Source organism: Oncorhynchus tshawytscha, linkage group LG19 (assembly GCF_018296145.1).
Source record: "Oncorhynchus tshawytscha isolate Ot180627B linkage group LG19, Otsh_v2.0, whole genome shotgun sequence".
Classification (NCBI taxonomy): Eukaryota; Metazoa; Chordata; class Actinopteri; order Salmoniformes; family Salmonidae; genus Oncorhynchus; species Oncorhynchus tshawytscha.
The window spans coordinates 21,524,530-21,544,160 of NC_056447.1; the positions used below are offsets into that span (position 1 = coordinate 21,524,530).

Genomic DNA, 19,631 nt, shown 5'->3' on the forward strand with positions numbered 1-19,631 from the left:
TTTATGGGAAAATCAAATGGTGTGTAATGTGTATCCCTACCCTGTGAACAATACAATGTTGGTTTAAGGTGCCTAGATCATGTGATCTAGTAGCTATTGAAATTCTAAATTAAGAATTTTACTTATAAATTAAGGTAAGGGGAAAACCTTTTTTCTTCAAAAAACCAAAGGGTGTGCAAAGTGTGTCCCTACCCTCTGAACATGCCAAAGTTGGTTTAAGGTGTCTAGGTCATGTGATCAAGGAGCTATTGAATTTGAAGTATTTGTTTTGTAAACATACATATATTTAAAACATGTAGGGATCATTTTATGAGAAAATTAAAGGGTGGGCAACATGCCTCTCTATATAAGGAAAAATGGACAGTTGAAATTAGATTGGTAAATCACATGGTTGAAAAGCTATGGAAATTCTCAATTTGTTTATATTTCTATAAAATCTTGTAAGCGATTTATAGGACAACCAAAGGGTGTACAATGTGTTTCCGGAGCCTGTGAACAATAGAAAGTTGGTTTAAGGTGCCTAGGTCATGTGATGAAGTAGCTATTGAAATTCTAAGTAAAACATGTAATTCATAAATTAAGATAAAGGAAAATGTAAATTAAAATCAGAAAACCAAAGAGGGTGTCCCTACCCACTGAACATTCCAAAGTTGGTTTGAGGTGTCTAGGTCATGTGATCAAGGAGCTGTTGAAATGTAATTGATTTTTATATATATTTTAAATGTAGGAATAACTTTATGAGAAAACTAAAGGGTATGCAACATGCCTCACTGTATGAGGGATAATGGACAGCTGAAATGAGGTTGGTGGACAGAGAAAATGGGTTTCCAGGAGGTGGAGGAGAGGTACCTATGACGGACTGGTCCAATAATGCATTTGTTATTGGACTGCGTTTTTTTGGACAAGGAGGTAAATTGGGAAATCCATTTTTACTATCAAGGGCTGTGAAGAGAGCAGTGGGAAAGGTGGATTCAATCAAGGTGACTAGATGTGGCCTTGTTTTGGTTAATTGTGTTGATGAAAATCTCTGAAACAGGAAACACTTATCTCCCTCACTAGCTTTAAGCACCAGCTGTCAGAGCAGCTCACAGATTACTGCACCTGTACGTAGCACAACCTATAATTTAGCCCAAACAACTACCTCTTTCCCTACTGTATTTATTTAGTTTTATTTATTTATTTTGCTCCTTTGCACCCCATTATTTTTATTTCTACTTTGCACATTCTTCCACTGCAAATCTACCATTCCAGTGTTTTACTTGCTATATTGTATTTACTTTGCCACCATGGACTTTTTTTGCCTTTACCTCCCTTATCTCACCTCATTTGCTCACATCGTATATAGACTTGTTTCTACTGTATTATTGACTGTATGTTTGTTTTACTCCAGGTGTAACTCTGTATCGTTGTATGTGTCGAACTGCTTTGCTTTATCTTGGCCAGGTCGCAACTGTAAATGAGAACTTGTTCTCAACTTGCCTACCTGGTTAGATAAAGGTGAAATAAAAAATAAATGAAGATTAGAAGAAGGCTAAATTCCCACATCAGAAGTAACCTGTGTTGATCTTCGGAGCAGGGCGCCTGCCAAAGGAGTTATAGCTGGAGTCTCGTTAGATATACTGTAGATGACGAGTACCTTATTCAGAAAGTGGTCAGTACACGTCACTTGACCCATATGGTAAATGGAAGGAAGGAGAAAAGCCTATCGCTACGATTGTTGTTTAGGGAGATTCTACATGTGAACATGTGAAGCTTGGCTATGTGAGGTATGCTGTGAGAGTATTTGTGTCCAAACCACTACAGTGTGGGAATTGTAAAATATATGGTCATGTGTCAAATGTTTGGAGATGGGAGAAATATGGTATTGAAGAATCTTTTAATTAAGAAGCTGGACATCATTATATCTGCAGCCAAGAAGTTTTGGGGGCTCCAAGACTTCATGGCTCCAAAACTTCATGGCAGAAGCACTGCAAGTACAATTGTTGCTTGGAAATGTCCTACCTTCACAGGAGTCTTCTGAGCCTGTGTAGGGACCTGATTATAATTTGTTTTTTTTTTGTTAGAGAAAAGCAGGTTGATTTTGTTTAGTAAAAAAATTGTTTAATAGTTTGTATGATATTTCTTTTTAAATGCATCCACATTATTTCCTTTTTGGGATCCTTATTATCCATTAGCACAGTAGGTGGCATAATCCATAAGACTCAAAGGCATGCTTTTTAACCGTTCGCTGCCTGCACCCGCACGCCCGACTAGCATCACCACCCTGGATGGTTCCGACCTAGAATATGTGGACATCTATAAGTACCTAGGTGTCTGGCTAGACTGTTAACTCTCCTTCCAGACTCATATCAAACATCTCCAATCTAAAATCAAATCTAGAATCGGCTTTCTATTCCGCAACAAAGCCTCCTTCACTCACGCCGCCAAACTTACCCTAGTAAAACTGACTATCCTACCGATCCTCGACTTCGGCGATGTCATCTACAAAATAGCTTCCAATACTCTACTCAGCAAACTGGATGCAGTTTATCACAGTGCCATCCGTTTTGTTACTAAAGCACCTTATACCACCCACCACTGCGACCTGTATGCTCTAGTCGGCTGGCCCTCGCTACATATTCGTCGCCAGACCCACTGGCTCCAGGTCATCTACAAGTCCATGCTAGGTAAAGCTCCGCCTTATCTCAGTTCACTGGTCACGATGGCAAAACCCACCCGTAGCATGGGCTCCAGCAGGTGTATCTCACTGATCATCCCTAAAGCCAACACCTCATTTGGCCGCCTTTCGTTCCAGTTCTCTGCTGCCTGTGACTGGAACGAATTGCAAAAATCGCTGAAGTTGGAGACTTTTATCTCCCTCACCAACTTCAAACATCTGCTATCTGAGCAGCTAACCGATCGCTGAAGCAGTACATAGTCTATCGGTAAATAGCCCACCCAATTTTACCTACCTCATCCCCATACTGTTTATATTTATTTACTTTTCTGCTCTTTTGCACACCAATATCTCTACATGTGCATGACCATCTGATCATTTATCACTCCCGTGTTAATCTGCAAAATTGTAATTATTCGCCTACCTCCTCATGCCTTTTGCACACAATGTATATAGACTCTCTTTTTTTTCTACTGTGTTATTGACTTGTTAATTGTTTACTCCATGTGTAACTCTGTGTTGTCTGTTCACACTGCTATGCTTTATCTTGGCCAGGTCGCAGTTGCAAATGAGAACTTGTTCTCAACTAGCCTACCTGGTTAAATAAAGGTGAATTTTTAAAAAAAATAATAAAAAATAATGCACATTCAATTGTTGCAAACAGTATTATATCATAGAAGAAGAAGATATTAGGTTGCTAAGTCACTTGGTGTAAGAGCTATTGAAATGTGAATATTGTGATCATGCACTTTGTTGAAGATCCCTAACTAGTTGCATTGACGGGGTGCCAGGCTTTCTCCACAATTGCCATGTGATTACTTAACTCGGGTCAGAATCGGGAAAATAAGACTTGTGCAATGTAAACCCTTTGTCCTTCACAAAAGAGACCAATCTGAGGTGTGTAGCTCAAATCGTTCGCCAGCTATTGAAGTTTGGAGGTCCGAATGTCTGGCGAATAGCGAATCTCAAGCCAACTTTTCCAGGTTGGGGAGTGAATGGGAGAAATGGTATCCTGTGGGTTGACTAGCCCAGCGCTCTTCCAGCTGTGTTTGTTGTTGATTTTGGTACCATACATCAAAGGCAGAACATTTGAGAAATGTCTCCCGGGCAATGCATGTCGATCGGAAAAACCTCCAGTAGTTCTAAGTAAGTGGTCATTGTTTATCCTTGATGTATAACGTTAGCTAGCTAGCTCTTCTATTTTCAGCTGTTCATTATATATATATATATATATATATATATATATATATATATATATATATATATATATATATATTATTTTTATAGATGATCCTGAGTTGAACCCTGTATTATTTCATTACATAAAGGGGGTAAAAAAAAAACCTAGCTAATATACAAATCAACTAAACTGTTGTTGGTCGATGCATGCTTAATAAGGCTACATTGTTGTCTCCAACATTACAATGTAGCATCGGTCTCCAATGGTTTGAAATGGAACTTAATTTGACTTGGACATTTTGTTTCCCATGCGCTACAATGTCTCTAGCGACCGGTCTATCTAGCTGCTCTTACTATGTAACAGCAATGTAACCACATTGTAGTAATTCTGTTTTCTGTCATTGAGAACAGAAAATGATCAGTCCTATCACCTTTTTAATTATACTCAGTTATACAGTTAATCATGAAAATAATTATAGCAGCCTAGAAATTAGTAGTATGATTTGTATGTTTCAACAAAGGTTGTCTCACGGCCATATCTAGAGTTTGGCAAGTTACAACATTTTAATGGTACCCTAGCAGTATTTGTAAGTCTACATGCATGTGATAGCAGTCAGTAAAGTTTTCCCTAGGTCAGTGTTTCTCAAAATCTGTTCACGTTTCGGGTTTTTGCCCTAGCACTGCACAGCTGATACAAATCATCAAGCTTTGATTGTTTTAATCAGCTGTGTAGTAATGGGGCATAAACCAAAACGTGCACCTCTTGGGGTCCCAAGGACTGAGTTTGGGAAATGCTGCCCTAGGGTTTCCTTTCTGGTTTCAGCTTTTAACTTGTGGTTGACTCAGGGTCACAAAGGGTTGTGAGTCTGTGATTACATACATGTTGAAATTTTAATCTGGCAGGAATTCAGTGATTGACCACTAATCTCTACATTACCCCCCCAACCATGAGTTTGTTTAAAATAGTTCAAGAAATGGGGTTTAATGGGGGGCTGGTAGGAAAAGATGGGAGGTACACTCAGTGTTTTTTTTCTAGTACATTGGGCTAATAAATGGCAACTGATCACCTTTATCACACTCTAAATTGATCATGTCTTTGATTGGCCATCCTCATCATATTGTCTTGTCCCACAGTTCCTGGGGACCTGGGGAACCAGCTGGAGGCCAAGCTGGACAAGCCCAGCGTGGTTCACTACATCTGCTACAAAAAGACTGACGCCTACTTCACATTATGGCTCAACCTGGAACTGATGGTGCCGGTGGCCATTGACTGCTGGATTGACAACATAAGGTCAGTGCTTAGTGTTGTGTGAGGTGGAAAATAGGGTGATTGGTGCCAGGAGGGGTTGGGGGTATCTGATTTAGTATGAGCTCTGTATAAAGCTACTGTCAGCATCTCTACTGGCAACTTGACATTAATAATAATATAATTGTAATACTATTACGTAGCTGTTATACGTAGCTGGGTAGGCATGAGAGAGAGGGATCTGTTTTTCTAGAGATCTGTTTTTCTGTAGCCTAGGTTGAATAGGTTATCTTCTGACCTTTGAATCCCCTTTGTAATCAATATGTTTTCAACAATTAGTCGGTCTCAGAGCGTATAGTTCATTTAATAGTGAAGCCATTGTTCACAACCAGTTGGGTCTTTCTTTTCTCCCCGATTAGGACTAGTTCCTCTTGAAATGCAGAAATTCTACTGAAAAATCATTCAAACAGGTGCTTCCAGATGGGTCGCTAACCAAGTAACTACATGTCATTGTGCTGTGGTTTTATTCCAGGAACAGCTCATGAATTAAGGGAAGAAGTGAAAGTTTCCAATTCTATCCCATATCATCTTCACAATACTTACATTGTAAACTGTAATGTAATTGTAATTAAAGGTAGACTCAGCTAAATGACTGCCATGAACAACACCGCAGATATTGAGTGAGATGCAACCCTTTGCTCTCACAGTATCTGTGCCTGTGCAAGGGTTTGCTTCATGCTATTACAGCACACTAGCCACGGGACTAAAAACAGCAGAGAAGTTGAGCCTTGCGCGTCAACGCTCTTAGTAGTTTTGGAAATTGACCCACTATGCTGTTTTTCCTGCATCCACATCATATCGCAGAGTCCATCTTGAACTTTTCTAATATTCTTGGATGTCTGTCTGCATTAGACTGATTTATAACCGTACAACAAGGCAGACAGAAGCACCTCCGGGGGTAGATGTCAGAGTACCTGGCTTTGGACAGACCTTCACTCTGGAATACCTTGACCCTAGCAAGGGCGATGTTGGTGAGTGGACCCATCACCCTAGCGTGCCTAAAGTATCTATTCAACAGTCTCCCTAATAGTGTGCGAGTATGTCAGTCTTTGCTTGTGTGTGGGTTTAAGTGAGCTACTATTGTTTTTGTTGCAGGTGTGTATTTCTTCAACATAGTGCAGGCACTGGTGGAGTGGGGATACACCAGAGATGACGATGTTCGAGGAGCTCCGTATGACTGGCGTAAAGCTCCAAGTAAATCAGTCTCTTTTCATTCTCTTACACACACATTTTAAATCTAGATGCATGTCTGTCAAAGAAACATTTGTGGTCTGACGAACAGAGCTTGGTCTTTGGATGGATTGTATGTCCTTGCAAGGAGCTAGCAATGTTATTGACACCCCATAGAACTCTCAAACTCAACTCTGGACCTCGAAGCCAGTCCCACTGCTTTTTTTTCATTGGTCCCCCCTAATCAGGGACTCATTTAGACCTGGGACAACAGGTGGGTGAAATTAATTATCAGGTAGAACAGAGAACCAGCAGGCTCTGGATCTTGTAGGTTATAGGGATAGCCCCCTTTCTTTCAATTTTTGCCTAAAATGACATGCCCAAATCTAACTGCCTGTAGCTCAGGCCCTGAAGCAAGGATATGCATATTCTTGGTACCATTTGAAAGGAAACACTTTGAAGTTTATGGAAATGTAGGAGATATAACAACAGATCTGGTAGAAGGAAATACAAAGGAAAAAAAACATTTTTTTTTCTACCACCATCTTTGAAATGCAACAGAAAGGTCACAGTTCTAGCCATCACTCTCTGTTTGTAATTCCGATGGTGTCCATAAGATGGTGGCAGTATGTGCTTTGATTGAGCTTTTCCAGTATTAGTAGCCATATTATAAGTTCAACAATTGCAAAACACCCAGTTTTCACAACTCTCCATATTCTTAATTTTTGTCCAAAAGGAAAGGCTTGCCGTCGCACAAGGTTAGCAGCTACATTTTGCCACAGACACAGGGTTTCCAGATACTCCCGCAAAGCCAAGCTCATTGGCTATCTAGCTAACTTTGTTTGACCCCGATTGGTGCTAATTTAACAAAGTTACAGTCGATCAAATGAAGACCGCTTGAGTCATCGGCGTGCCATGAAGGCGTTGCTCTCTGACCAAATTTGGTGTCCTATAGGATATACTACACACCTAATGATATAGTGAAGTCTGGTTTATGTTCTAGGATCTCTGAGGAATAAATACGAACATGATTTGACTGGTTGAAATAATGTTTAGGGTTAGATTTTCACAGATTCCGTTCTTTGCAAATTGAACGAGTGGAAATGCAAAATCGATCGTGCATGCTATATGGACCTTTTTAGGATATGAAAATTGATTTTCTGACAAAACGACACTTCATGTTATCTCTGGGACCCTTTGGATGAAAAATCAGAGCAAGATTTCAGAATGTAAGTACACATTTCAACTTCAGAGGTGAATTTATCAAACCTATCGCAGTGAAAACATTTGTTGTTTCTCTAAATTCTGCGATTGTGACAAGGCGCTGCATGATTTACAACTGTCCTGTTGACGGGACGCCTATCCCGAAGAAGTTGTAAGAGTTAAATGCCCTAGACTAAGGGTCCGGGGCTGGGTTTCTACTAAGCTAACATATGGAATTGTTTTAAGACAGTCATACCAAGGATCATTTAGCTATTTTATTTTGAATTATAGGACCCCTGTAGGAATAAAATATATATTTTACACACTCTTCCGTTCAAAAGTTTGGGGTCACTTAGAATTCTATATTTTTTTGTCCCATTAAAATAACATCAACTTGATTTGAAGTACAGTGTAGACATTAATGTTGTAAATTACTATTGTAGCCTGTGCAGAGGCCCATCAGCAACCATCACTCTGTTCCAGTGACACATTGTGTTAGCTAATCCAAATATATAATTTAAAAGGTTAATTGATCATTAGAAAACCCTCCCTTGTCACAACTCACCTGATTGGCTCAAACACATTAAGTTAAAACCTTTCGTGACAAGGGGGCAATATTCATTTTTTGAAAAATAACGTTCCCGTAGTAAACAGGATATTTTGTCAGGACAAGATGCTAGAATATGCATATAATTGACAGCTTAGGATAGAAAACACTCTAAAGTTTCCAAAACTGTAAAAATATTGTCTGTGAGTATAACAGAACTGATATTGCAGGCGAAAGCCTGAGAAAAATCCAATCCGGAAGTGACTCTTTTGAAAGCTCTGCGTTCCAATGCGGTCCTATTGAGCAGTGTATGGGCTATCAACCAGATTACTTTTTCTCCATATTCCTCAAGGTGTCTACAGCATTGTGACGTAGTTTTACGCATTTATGTTGAAGAATACCCGTAAGCGGCTACATTGCGCAACTGGTCACCTGATGGCTCCCAGAGTGATTCTCGCGTAAAATACAGAGGTAGCCATTATTCCAATCGGCCCTACTGAAAAACCAATTGTCCCGGTGGATATATTATCGAATAGAAATTTGAAAAACACCTTGAGGCTTGATTATAAACAACGTTTGCCATGTTTCTGTCGATATTATGGAGCTAATTTTGAATATTTTTCGCCGTTTTTTTGTGACTGCAATTTCCGGGCGATTTCTCAGCCAAACGTGAAGAACAAACGGAGCTATTTCGCCTACAAAAATAATATTTTGGGAAAAAAGGAACATTGGCTATCTAACTGGGAGTCTCGTGAGTGAAAACATCCGAAGCTCATCAAAGGTAAACAATTTAATTTGATTGCTTTTCTGATTTCCGTGACCAAGTTACCTGCTGCTAGCTGGACAAAATGCTATGCTAGGCTATCGATAAACTTACACAAATGCTTGTCTAGCTTTGGCTGTAAAGCATATTTTGAAAATCTGAGATGACAGGGTGTTTAACAAAAGGCTAAGCTGTGTCTCAATATATTTCACTTGTGATTTTCATGAATAGGAATATTTTCTAGGAATATTTATGTCCGTTGGGTTATGCTAATTAGTGTCAATCGATGATTACGTTCCCGCACGCGGGATGGGGAATCACTAAAGGTTTTAAGAAATTCCACAAATGAACTTTTAACAAGGCATACCTGTTCATTGAAATGCATTCCAGGTGACTACCTCATGAAGCTGGTTGAGAGAATACCAATAGTGTGCAAAGCTGTCGAAGGCCAAAGGGTGGCTACTTTGAAGAATATAAATTATATTTAGATTTGTTGAACACTTTTTTTGGGGAGGGGGGGTTTACTACATGATTCCATATGTGTTATTTCAGTTTTCACAATTCTACAATGTAGAAAGTAGTACAAATAAAGAAACCCTTGAATGAGTAGGTGTCCAAACTTTTGACTGATACTATATTTTTGGGAATGTGGAAATGCCTTATTCACTTCCATAAAAATGGTTTGGCCCTGTACATTACAGCACTTGTAAGGGTTGTAGAGCAAAAAAGAGTACATGTTCGTGAGTCATCTTGCCATAAGAGTGGTCATATTAGTTTGTACCCAAAACCTGTTCGGACACTACAGATATTTTTCGGGATCTGGTCTGACAAACACCGCTGTAGCTCTTCCATTGCAGATGCGTTAGGCTGACATCTGTAGCTTAAAACAGACATATTTTTTTATCATTAAACTAATTAGATTTTTGCGGGGGGCGCGGACATCGACTATAGGTTGATAGTCTTCGTTGTCAGGTTGTTTTTAGCCTTCTATTGTAAGATTTATTACCTGACTTCGGTCCAGTCATTATGAGCGACATTTAAGAGGAAAGGGAAAGATGGGTGTTAAGACCTTTTTAGTGTATTGAATATATACTGAACAAAAATATAAATGCAACAATTTTCCCATGACTTTACTGAGTTACAGTTCATAAGGAAATTAGTCAATTGAAATCAATTAATTAGGCCCTAATCTATGGATTTCACATGACTGGGCAGGGGCACAGCCATGGGCGGGCCTGGAAGGCCATAGGCTCACCCATTTCGGAGCAAGGCCTACCCACTGGGGAGCCAGGCCCAGCCAATTTTTCCCTACAAAAGGGCTTTATTACAGACAGAAATAGTCTTCAGTTTCATCAGCTGTCCAGGTGGCTAGTCTCAGATGATCCCACAGGTAAAGAAGCCAGATGTGGAGGTCCTGGGCTGGCTTGGTTATTCTTGGTCTGCGGTTGTGTGGCCGGTTGGACATATTGCAAAATTCTCTAAAATAACGTTGGAGGCGACTTATGGTAGAGAAATTAACATGAAATTCTCTGGCAACAGCTCTGGTGGACATTCTTGCAGTCATCATGCCAATTGCACACTCCCTCAAAATGTTTGAGTGGCCTTTTATTGTCCCCAGCAGAAGGTGCACCTGTGTAATGATCATGCTGTTTAATCAGTTTCTTGTTATACCACACCGGTCAGGTGGATGGATTATCTTGGCAAATGATAAATGCTCACTAACAGGGATGTAAACAAATTTGTGCACAAATGAGAGAAATAAGCTTTTTGTGCATATGGAACATTTGTGTTCTTTTATTTCAGCTCATGAAACATGGAACCTACACGTTGCGTTTTATATTTTTGTTCTAATAACAATATTTAATTGCAGTAGTTTGGAATGATCAGTCTCATGCATGTTTTCCCCCATTTTTAACAGATGAGAACAAAGCCTACTTTTTGAGACTGCAACATATGATTGAGGAGATGGCCGTGAAGGCTAGGGGTCCGGTTGTCCTAATAGCCCACAGCATGGGGAACATGTACACCCTGTATTTCCTGAACCATCAGCCCCAGGCCTGGAAGGATCGCTACATCAAGGCCTTTGTGTCCCTGGGTGCACCTTGGGCTGGTGTGGCTAAAACCCTGAGAGTTGTGGCTTCTGGTAAGCGTTTGCATATGCTTTTCTGCATGAATTACATAGGTGTCAGAACCACAATAGTAAAGTTACCTGGGCTGCATACTATTTAATGTTTAGCAACCATGTATTTTATATCTACACTATTGCATTGGATTATAATGTCTCTTTCCTTGCAGGTGATAATAACCGTATCCCAGTCATCAGTTCACTAGAGATCCGCTCACAGCAGCGCTCTGCGGTCTCAACCACATGGCTGTTCCCATACGCACATTCCTGGCCTGCTGACAAGGTGCTAATCCAAACACCCACCACCAACTACACAGTGAAGGACTACCAACGCTTCTTCAAGGATATCGACTTTGAAGATGGCTGGGAGATGCGTCAAGACACTGAACCACTGGTCAGTGCACTAGAGCCCCCTGGGGTGGCCATACACTGTCTTTATGGCAGCGGAGTGCCCACAGCAGAGGGTTTTCTCTACACTATCTTTCCTGATACAGACCCCACACTGATTCTCGGAGATGGGGATGGGACGGTCAACCTGCTGAGTGCCACCCAGTGCAAGCGTTGGATAGGCCACCAGACACAGCCTGTCCATATGTTTGAACTGGAGGGGAATGAGCATGTGGCCATGTTGCGCAACTTTACCACAGTAACCTACATCAAGACTGTGCTCTTTGGCCCTTGAGCAACCTTAACCAACTACTGCCCCTCGTCTTGCTGTCTTAAGTGACAAATTCAAAGATAAAGTACGGGGATAGTACAAAGAGAGAACTGATAGGCATTTGGACACATGACGGTCTCAGAGCCTGAGGAGGAATTGATGACGGCACTGAATGTTTTATCCTATTTTAAATGATCCCCTCAGCAGACATTTGTACTATGTAAATTGATATTTGTTAATTGGGAAAGACATTTACTCAGATTACCAGGTTGTAACAGTTTACTAGGTGAATTAGCAGCAGTAAGCTGTGATGAATTAATAAAATCAGGGTCTTGTTGTCGATGCTGGTTTGCTTACAGGACAGGAAGACGTGGTCTGATCACCTTGATTGTAACTATGCCATTGCGCTATGGTTGGACTTGAACAATATATTGCTGGAACTATCTCATGATCTGTGTGTTGTGACGATTAAGTAAAATATAATGTTAAACATTGCATTAAGCCAGCCTTCTGTGTGAGCTCTTTGTTATTAAAGTAAGAAGGGGTGACACTCAATATTAGCCTCATCATAGGTTCCTCTTCCCTAGTCTCTTCTCACATCTGCTGTGGAGCGTGCCTGCAGAGCGCCTAGAGTCTGGCAAAAACAAACTACCTCTTTCCCTCGGTCTTAACACATCTATCATATCAACACTTAATCAGGGTTTCTGTATTCATCAATTCTAGTCATTGCATTTTATCGTCTGGATTATAATTTTGGGATTATTCCATCCTCTCTTAAATAAAAGCTTAATGGGTCTATCCTACTAGTTCACATCAAGACGAGCTCTTTTTAAAGAATGGATTAAGGGCTGTGAAGATTAATGGAACAGATTAAAGCTTTAGCTGACAACTGTGTCATAGGTCAATAAGAATTTGAAATACTCTTAATCTCAGGTCTAGGATCAGTGTCTTATCATACAGGAACTGTAGCAGAAATGCTTGAACACATGTTTTAGCAAAACAAGCCTCACGTACGAAGATGTGCGCAACCTTCAAAAGGAAGTTGCTTGATCAATATCGCATCACTGCCGTTTTCTAGATTGAATCAAATAACCTTTCACTCATTTAAAAAATATACTTTTTTCACATTTTACTGTTGAGGTATCCAACATTACAGACTGAATGACAACTGGTTTTGTCAGTGTAGTGGAATGGAAAAGGTCTTGTTCCCAGCCTTACAACGCAGCTCTTGACAATCCAGCCTCAAGAGAAAGGGTCCATCCTCATGGGAGTCGACCAGACCCTGATGGGCGAGAGAACACAATGGGTGCATTCAGTTAAATTGAGCGTTTACTACGTGGCATAACAGCTTGTACTGAATGACACATTTCCCCAAAACGTTCAACATTCTTAAACAGACACTGAGGTACGTTTGCTCCGTTTGGTGGGTGTGGCTTGAAGCAATGAGTGATGTATTTAATATGTATTATTTAACTAGGCAAGTCAGTTAAGAACAAATTCTTACTTACGACGGCCTACGGGAACAGGGGCTTGGATTTAAAATAATAGGACAAAACATCACGACAAGAGACACCACAACACTACATAAAGAGACCTTAGATGACAACAGCACGGCAGCAACACATGATAACACATGGCAGCAGCACATGTTAGCAACACAAAAGATGGTACAAACATTGGGCAAGGACAACAGCACAAAAACAATACATCACGCGAAGCAGCAACAACTTCCAGTAAGTGTCCATGATTGAGTCTTTGAATGAAGAGATGGAGATAACTGTCCAGTTTGAGTGTTTTTTGCAGCTTGTTCCAGTCGCTAGCTGTAGCGAACTTGAAAAGAGGAGCGACCCAGGCATTTGTGTGCTTTGGGGACCTTTAACAGAATGTGACTGGCAGAACGGGTGTTGTATATGGATGAGGGCTGCAGTAGATATCTCAGATAGGGGGGAGTGAGGCCTAAGAGGGCTTTAAAAATAAGCATCAACAAGTGGGTCTTGCGACGGATATACAGAGCAGTATATAGTGCAGTGATTTGTCCTATAAAGGAGCATTGGTGGCAAATCTGATGGCCGAATGGTAAAGAACATTTAGCCGCTCTAGAGCACCCTTACCTGCCAATCTATAAATTACGTCTCGGTAATCTAGCATGGGTAGGATGGTCATCTGAATCAGGGTTAGTTTGGCAGCTGGGATGAAAAAGGAGTGATTACAATAGAGGGAACCAAGTCTAGATTTAACCTTAACCTGTAGCTTTGATATGTGCTGAGAGAAGGACAGTGTACTGTCTAGCCCTACTCCCAAGTACTTGTAGGTGACTACCTCAAGCTTTAAACCCTCAGAGGTAGTAATCACACCGGTGGGGAGAGGGGCATTCTTCTTACCAAACCACATGACCTTTATTTTGGAGGTGTTCAGAACAAGGATATGGACAGAGAAAGCTTGTTGGACACTGAGAAAGATTTGTTGTAGAGCGTTTAACACAAAATCTGGGGAGGGGCCAGCTGAGTATAAGACTATCCTCTGCATATACAGTGGCTTGCAAAAGTATTCACCCCCTTAGGCATTTTTCCTATTTTGTTGCCTTACAACCTGGAATTAAAATAGATGTTTTGGGGGTTTGTTTCATTTGATTTACACAACATGCCTACCACTTTAAAGAAGCAAAATCTTTTTTTCTTGTGAAACAAACAAGACAAACAAAAAAAACTTGAGTGTGCATAACTATTCACCCCCTCAAAGTCAATACTTTGTAGAGCCACCTTTAGCAGCAATTACAGCTGCAAATATCTTGGTGTGTCTCTATAAGCTTGGCACATCTAGCCACAGGGATTTTTGCCCATTCTTCAAGGCAAAACTGCTCCGGCTCCTTCAAGTCGGATGGGTTCCGCTGGTGTACAACAATCTTTAAGTCATACCACAGATTCTCAATTGGATTGAGGTCTGAGCTTTGACTAGGCCATTCCAACACATGTAAATGTTTTCCCTTAAACCACTCAGGTGTTGCTTTAGCAGTATGCTTAGGGCCATTGTCCTGCTAGAAGGTGAACATCCGTCCCAGTGTCAAATCTCTGGAAGACAAACAGGATTCCCTTAAGAATTTCCCTGTATTTAGCGCCATTCATCAGTCCTTCAATTTGGACCAGTTTCCCAGTCCCTGCTGATGAATGGGATGGTGTTATCGGGGTGATGAGAGGTGTTGTGTTTGTGTCAGACATAGCGTTTTCCTTGATGGCCCGCCAAAAAATGTTTTGTCTCATCTGACCAGAGTACCTTCTTCCATATGTTTGGGGAGTCTCTCACATGCCTTTTTGTGAACACCAAACATGTTTGCTTATTTTTTTCTTTATGCAATGGCTTTTTTCTAGTCACTCTTCTGTAAAGCCCAGCTCTGTGGAGTGTACGGCTTAAAGTGGTCCTATGGACAAATACTCCAATCTCTGCTGTGGAGCTTTGCAGCTCCTTCAGGGTTATCTTTGGCCTCTTTGTTGCCTGTCTGATTAATGCCCTCCTTGCCTGGTCCGTGAGATTTGGTGGGCGGCCTAATCTTGGCAGGTTTGTTGTGGTGCCATATTAATTCCATTTTTTAATAATGGATTTAATGGTGCTCCGTGGGTTGTTCAAAGTTTCTGATATTTTTTTATAACCCAACCCTGATCTGTACTTCTCCACAACTTTGTCCCTGACCTGTTTGGAGAGCTCCTGGTCTTCATGGTGACCCTTGCTTTTCATGGTGACCCTTTGCTTGGTGGTGCCCCTTGCTTAATGGTGTTGCAGATTCTGGGGCCTTTCAGAACAGGTGTATATATATACTGAGATCATGTGACACAGATTGCACACAGGTGGACTTTAACTAATTATGTGACGTCTGAAGGTAACTGGTTGCACCATATCTTATTTAGGGGATTCATAGCAAAGGGGGTGAATACATATGCACACATCACTTTTCCATTTTTTTTCTCCAGAATTTTTTTCACTTCACCAATTTGGACTATTTTGTGTATGTCCATTATATGAAATCCAAATAAAAATATATTTAAATTACAGGTTGTAATGCAACAAAATAGGAAAAATGCCAAGGAGGATGAATACTTTTGCAAGGCACTGTACATGGATGGGAGAGCTTCCTACTGCTTGAGCGATGTTGTTGTTGTAAATTGAGAAGAGCATGGGGCTTAGGATCGAGCATTGGCGTACTCCCTTGGTGACAGGCAGTGGCTGAGACAGCAGATGTTCTGTCTTTATACGCTGCATTCTTTGAGCGAGGTAGTTAGCAAACCAGGCCAAAGGCCCCTCAGACACCAATACTCCTTAGTTGGCTCACAAGAATGGAATGGTCTACCTTATCAAAAGCTTTGGCCAAGTCAATAAAAATAGCAGCACAATATTGCTTAGAATCAAGGGTGACATAATTTAGGACCTGTAAGGTTGCAGTGCCACATCCATAACCTAAGCAGAAACCAGATTACATACCAGAGAGAATACTATAGACATCAAGAAAGCCAGTCAGTTGATTATTGACAAGTTTTTCCTAACACTTTTGATAAACAGGGCTAAATAGAAATGGGCCTATAACAGTTAGGATCAGCTTGAACTACCCCTTTAAATAAAGGACACACTGTGGCTGCCTTCCAAGCAATAGGAACCTCCCCAGAGAGGAGAGGCAGGTTAGAAAGGTCAGAGATAGGTTTGGCGATGATAGGGGCAGCAACCTTGAAGAAGAAAGGGTCTAAACTATCTGAACCAGATGTTTTTTGGGGGTCAAGTTTAAGGAGCTCCTTTAGCACCTCGGACTCAGTGACCGCCTGCAAGGAGAAACTTTGTAGCGGGGGAAAAAAAGAGGGAGGAGCATCGGCCTAGTCGCATTAGAAGGGTTGGGAGATGAGGAAATGTTGGATGGGCAAGGAGGCATGACCATTTTCCAGAACTTCTTGGGGTTCGAGCCATAGAGGGAGAACTGCTCCTTAAAGTAACTAACTTTGGCCTTCCGGATAGCCTGAGACCACTTATTTCTCATTTGCCTGATTGAGAGCCAGTCAACCTGAGCATGCGTGTGCCGAGCCTTTCACCAAATGGAATTCTTGAGGTGGAGTAACTCTGCCAGATCACGGTTGAACGAGGGACTGAACCTGTTTTTAATTCTCATTTTCTTTACGGAGGCATGTTTGTTAACAATACCACTGGAACTATCAAAAAATAAAGTCCAAGTGTCTTCCACAGAGGGGATCAAGCTGATTCTATACCAATTTAGAGGCCAGGTCATGAAGAAAGCCTTGCTCATTCAAGTTTTTTAGCAAATCAGAACAGGTCATTTCACTGAGCAGGCATTACGAACACAGGCTGGAAAACAGTGATCACTAAAGTCATTACAGAGAACACCAGACTGATTCCTATCAGGATTATTTGTGAGGATAATGTCAAGGAGAGTAGACTTTTCTGGGTGTTTGGAGTCATACCTTGTGGGATTGGTAATAATCTGAGAAAGATTTACGGAGTCCCATTGCCTTAGGACTTGGTCAGGTGGTTTAAGCATGTCCCAGTTTAGGTTTAGACAAATTCAGACTGCTGATCAGGTGCTGATGGTGGACGATAACACCCAGCAACAGTCAACAAAGAGCTATTTGAAAGTTAAATGCTTAAAACCAGCAAATCAAAATTGTTTGGAGACAGACTTGGTGGAGACAACCGAGCACTGAAGGTGATCCTTGGTAAAAAAAATTGCCACACCACCACCTTTGGAAGATCAGTCTTGCCAAAAAATGTTATAACCAGAAAAGGTTAACAGTGTTCAAAACACTCTTTCTTAACCACGTCTCAGTAATGACCAACACATCTGGATTGGAGCTGTATTTATAGGGCAGCGGTGTATTTTGAACCCACAAACCAACTCCTCTACGTTTCTCAAATTGTCATTCAGAACAGCACAGTTTAATTTAATGTTGCATTACATTTTTTCATACTGAACGCAGGCCAGGCTTTAGGCTCTGAGTGAGACACTGGGGCTGTTTCATTCCCCTGATAGGATTAGATAGCCGATGCGATCAACATGGCAGAAACTAGACGAAGTTAGCCTATGGTTTGCATCTATCAAGTCCTCTCAAAGCCACAGGTGGAGGAAACAGCCATAGATGTTATTAATGGATGAGATTACCAAATTAAACAGATACATGGACAGAATAAACATATAGGAAGAGGTCATACCTGCAACTCCTGCAGACACTTTTTGCGAATGTGTTCAGTGCAGTCACCAACACACCAGGCCAGACTTATATGGAAGGAAGGATTCTAGAAGAAAAGTGAAAGTTCAGTATTCACTCTTCATCTTATGCAATACTGTTTATTTGTTTATCATTTCCTTGCTCAACAGTGCCACTAGTGTCTGAAACATGCTCCTATGTCAATGCACCTAACAGATATTTGAGAGATGTCAGAAGAATTGTGAGAGAGATCGAACAGTGATGGGTTGGAAATCAATAGTGTATTTTTAATACGCTAAATTGTTGTGTTCAGACCTTGTAAAAAGTGTCAAGGTTGAACTCCTCCATAGTGCTGTCCACTGCTTTCACAAGCTCTAGTAGCTGAGCCTGTCCTGTGGAGACTTCCATAGCCAGGAACATCCTGTTGGGGAGAGCAGAAGACTAGACCATAAGACTAGCTGCAAAATAAACCATAAGTCTAAGCACTTTAGAATGCACTTCTTCATTCATGCTGTCAATGATCGTGATAAGAGATCCTACTGTACCTGGTTCTCTCATCATTAGAGTAGACCTTCAGCTTCTCAGCCAAACAAATGAACCTATAAACAAGATCATAATCATTTTACCTCATCCAGACCATATAGCATAGTATTTGTTTGCTGCCTGCGTACTTCTGGTGACATGCATCCTCTAACCAAAATATAACAACAGAGAATAGTAACTCCACTTCCACAAAAACAAAGGGACTAAACATAATAGCTGGATGTACTGAGAAGAATAGCAGACCTCCTGCTGTGTGTCAAGCCTGTTCTGAGGGACTGTATGAAAGGCTGGATCCAGTGATGCCTCAGAACCACTGTCTTAGATAAACTGAGGTGAAACTCATCTGTATGAGTGAGGGAGAAGCTATGGGATGCTGCTACTTCAGTCATCTCATCAAGCAGCTCCAAGAACCCTTCCTCTGGGATGTCTAAGGAAGGAAATAAGAAGAAGTGGCAGGATGTTAAAACCGACAGCAAGCCATCCTTCAAGACAAAAACATTGTGTATGTGAGTGTATGCAGCTCTGAAGATAATGCATTTACATGGAAAGTACACGTAAGTGGCCCAGTTTCCCCTCTCGTGTTTGAAGGAGCGAATTCGTCCACCATGTTGCATGCTGTCGTCAGTCAGTGGGTCCTCATTTTCCTCCGTGAACATGTCCAGCACACTGCCAGGAACAGGCAGTCTCGACTTGGAGTCATCTTCCTCCCTATTCACAGATACACTTACTGAGATGTGATTAAAGATATCAATCAAGGAACAAATCAACTTATAACAATGAGACATACTCGTTTGGGAGATGTCATAGGCTATCTAGCTGACGATAGAGAACAGTTGAAACAATATTTGGGAAAGGAAGTTACCTTGCATTGAGGGTGTGCTCTTCTGATTTGTGCTTCTTCCTCAATGAGTTGTCATCTTTGTGCCAACTTTGCTTCCTTTTTGTTACATTCCCTCCTAATCGTAAATGTTCTGTCTCCTCTTCAGAGCTGCTACTATAACTGACTAACATTCTTCTAAATAAAGCTCATGCATCAATCCTTATATCAAGTTTCTTGATTCGTGTCTAAAATCTTTTTTTTTATTTAAATGCAGTGAAGTTTCAGAAACGTTGACTAACGAATGGCTTGCGATATTCTTCCGAGAAAAACACAGTTGTTGTGGGTAATTTATGTCCCCCTGAAACAAGAACGTTCAAATAGGTTCCATATTCAGTGACATATCGTACAGAATTAATTTTGACAGTAGCCTATATTTAACCATAATTGACTTAATGTTAGTATCATTT

The 19,631-nt window shown here is 40.9% G+C and overlaps 2 protein-coding genes across 4 annotated transcripts; one reads left to right on the forward strand and one right to left on the reverse strand.

The window, feature by feature from the left end:
- The first annotated feature begins 3,421 nt into the window (after positions 1-3,421).
- pla2g15 (phospholipase A2, group XV) lies at positions 3,422-12,162 on the forward strand. Its single transcript, XM_024379231.2, has 6 exons — positions 3,422-3,802; positions 4,970-5,126; positions 5,994-6,112; positions 6,237-6,335; positions 10,743-10,967; positions 11,120-12,162. Exons 1-6 carry the CDS (start codon positions 3,652-3,654, stop codon positions 11,629-11,631), a joined length of 1,263 nt encoding a protein of 420 aa, XP_024234999.2. The 5' UTR covers positions 3,422-3,651; the 3' UTR covers positions 11,632-12,162.
- A 376-nt stretch (positions 12,163-12,538) lies between these two features.
- Positions 12,539-19,500, reverse strand: usb1 (U6 snRNA biogenesis 1). 3 transcript variants are annotated; one of them, XM_024379233.2, is made up of 7 exons: positions 19,207-19,500; positions 18,886-19,067; positions 18,588-18,771; positions 18,347-18,400; positions 18,117-18,222; positions 17,806-17,889; positions 12,539-12,889 (listed from the first exon to the last, which is right to left on the reverse strand). In XM_024379233.2, the coding sequence occupies exons 1-7, from the start codon at positions 19,353-19,355 to the stop codon at positions 12,785-12,787; spliced, it is 864 nt and encodes a 287-aa protein (XP_024235001.1). In that variant the 5' UTR covers positions 19,356-19,500; the 3' UTR covers positions 12,539-12,784. The 3 variants fall into 3 exon arrangements, with proteins under 3 accessions (XP_024235001.1, XP_024235002.1, XP_024235003.1); XM_024379234.2 differs by having other exon boundaries at positions 18,886-19,052; positions 19,207-19,498; XM_024379235.2 differs by having other exon boundaries at positions 18,886-19,071; positions 19,207-19,351.
- Positions 19,501-19,631: the final 131 nt, after the last annotated feature.

Bases quoted from the DNA above. Each gene is read 5' to 3' on its own strand.
- pla2g15 (XM_024379231.2), top strand. From the start codon at position 3,652: ATGGGAGAAATGGTATCCTGTGGGTTGACTAGCCCAGCGCTCTTCCAG. The intron at 3,803-4,969 runs GTAAGTGGTCAT...CTTGTCCCACAG, and splicing joins AAAACCTCCAGTAGTTCTAA to TTCCTGGGGACCTGGGGAAC. The intron at 6,113-6,236 runs GTGAGTGGACCC...TTTTTGTTGCAG, and splicing joins CCCTAGCAAGGGCGATGTTG to GTGTGTATTTCTTCAACATA.
- usb1 (XM_024379233.2), bottom strand. From the start codon at position 19,355: ATGTTAGTCAGTTATAGTAGCAGCTCTGAAGAGGAGACAGAACATTTA. The intron at 18,223-18,346 runs GTACAGTAGGAT...TCTCCCCAACAG, and splicing joins TCTAATGATGAGAGAACCAG to GATGTTCCTGGCTATGGAAG. The intron at 12,890-17,805 runs GTATGACCTCTT...CTCGCCCATCAG, and splicing joins AGTGTCTGCAGGAGTTGCAG to GGTCTGGTCGACTCCCATGA.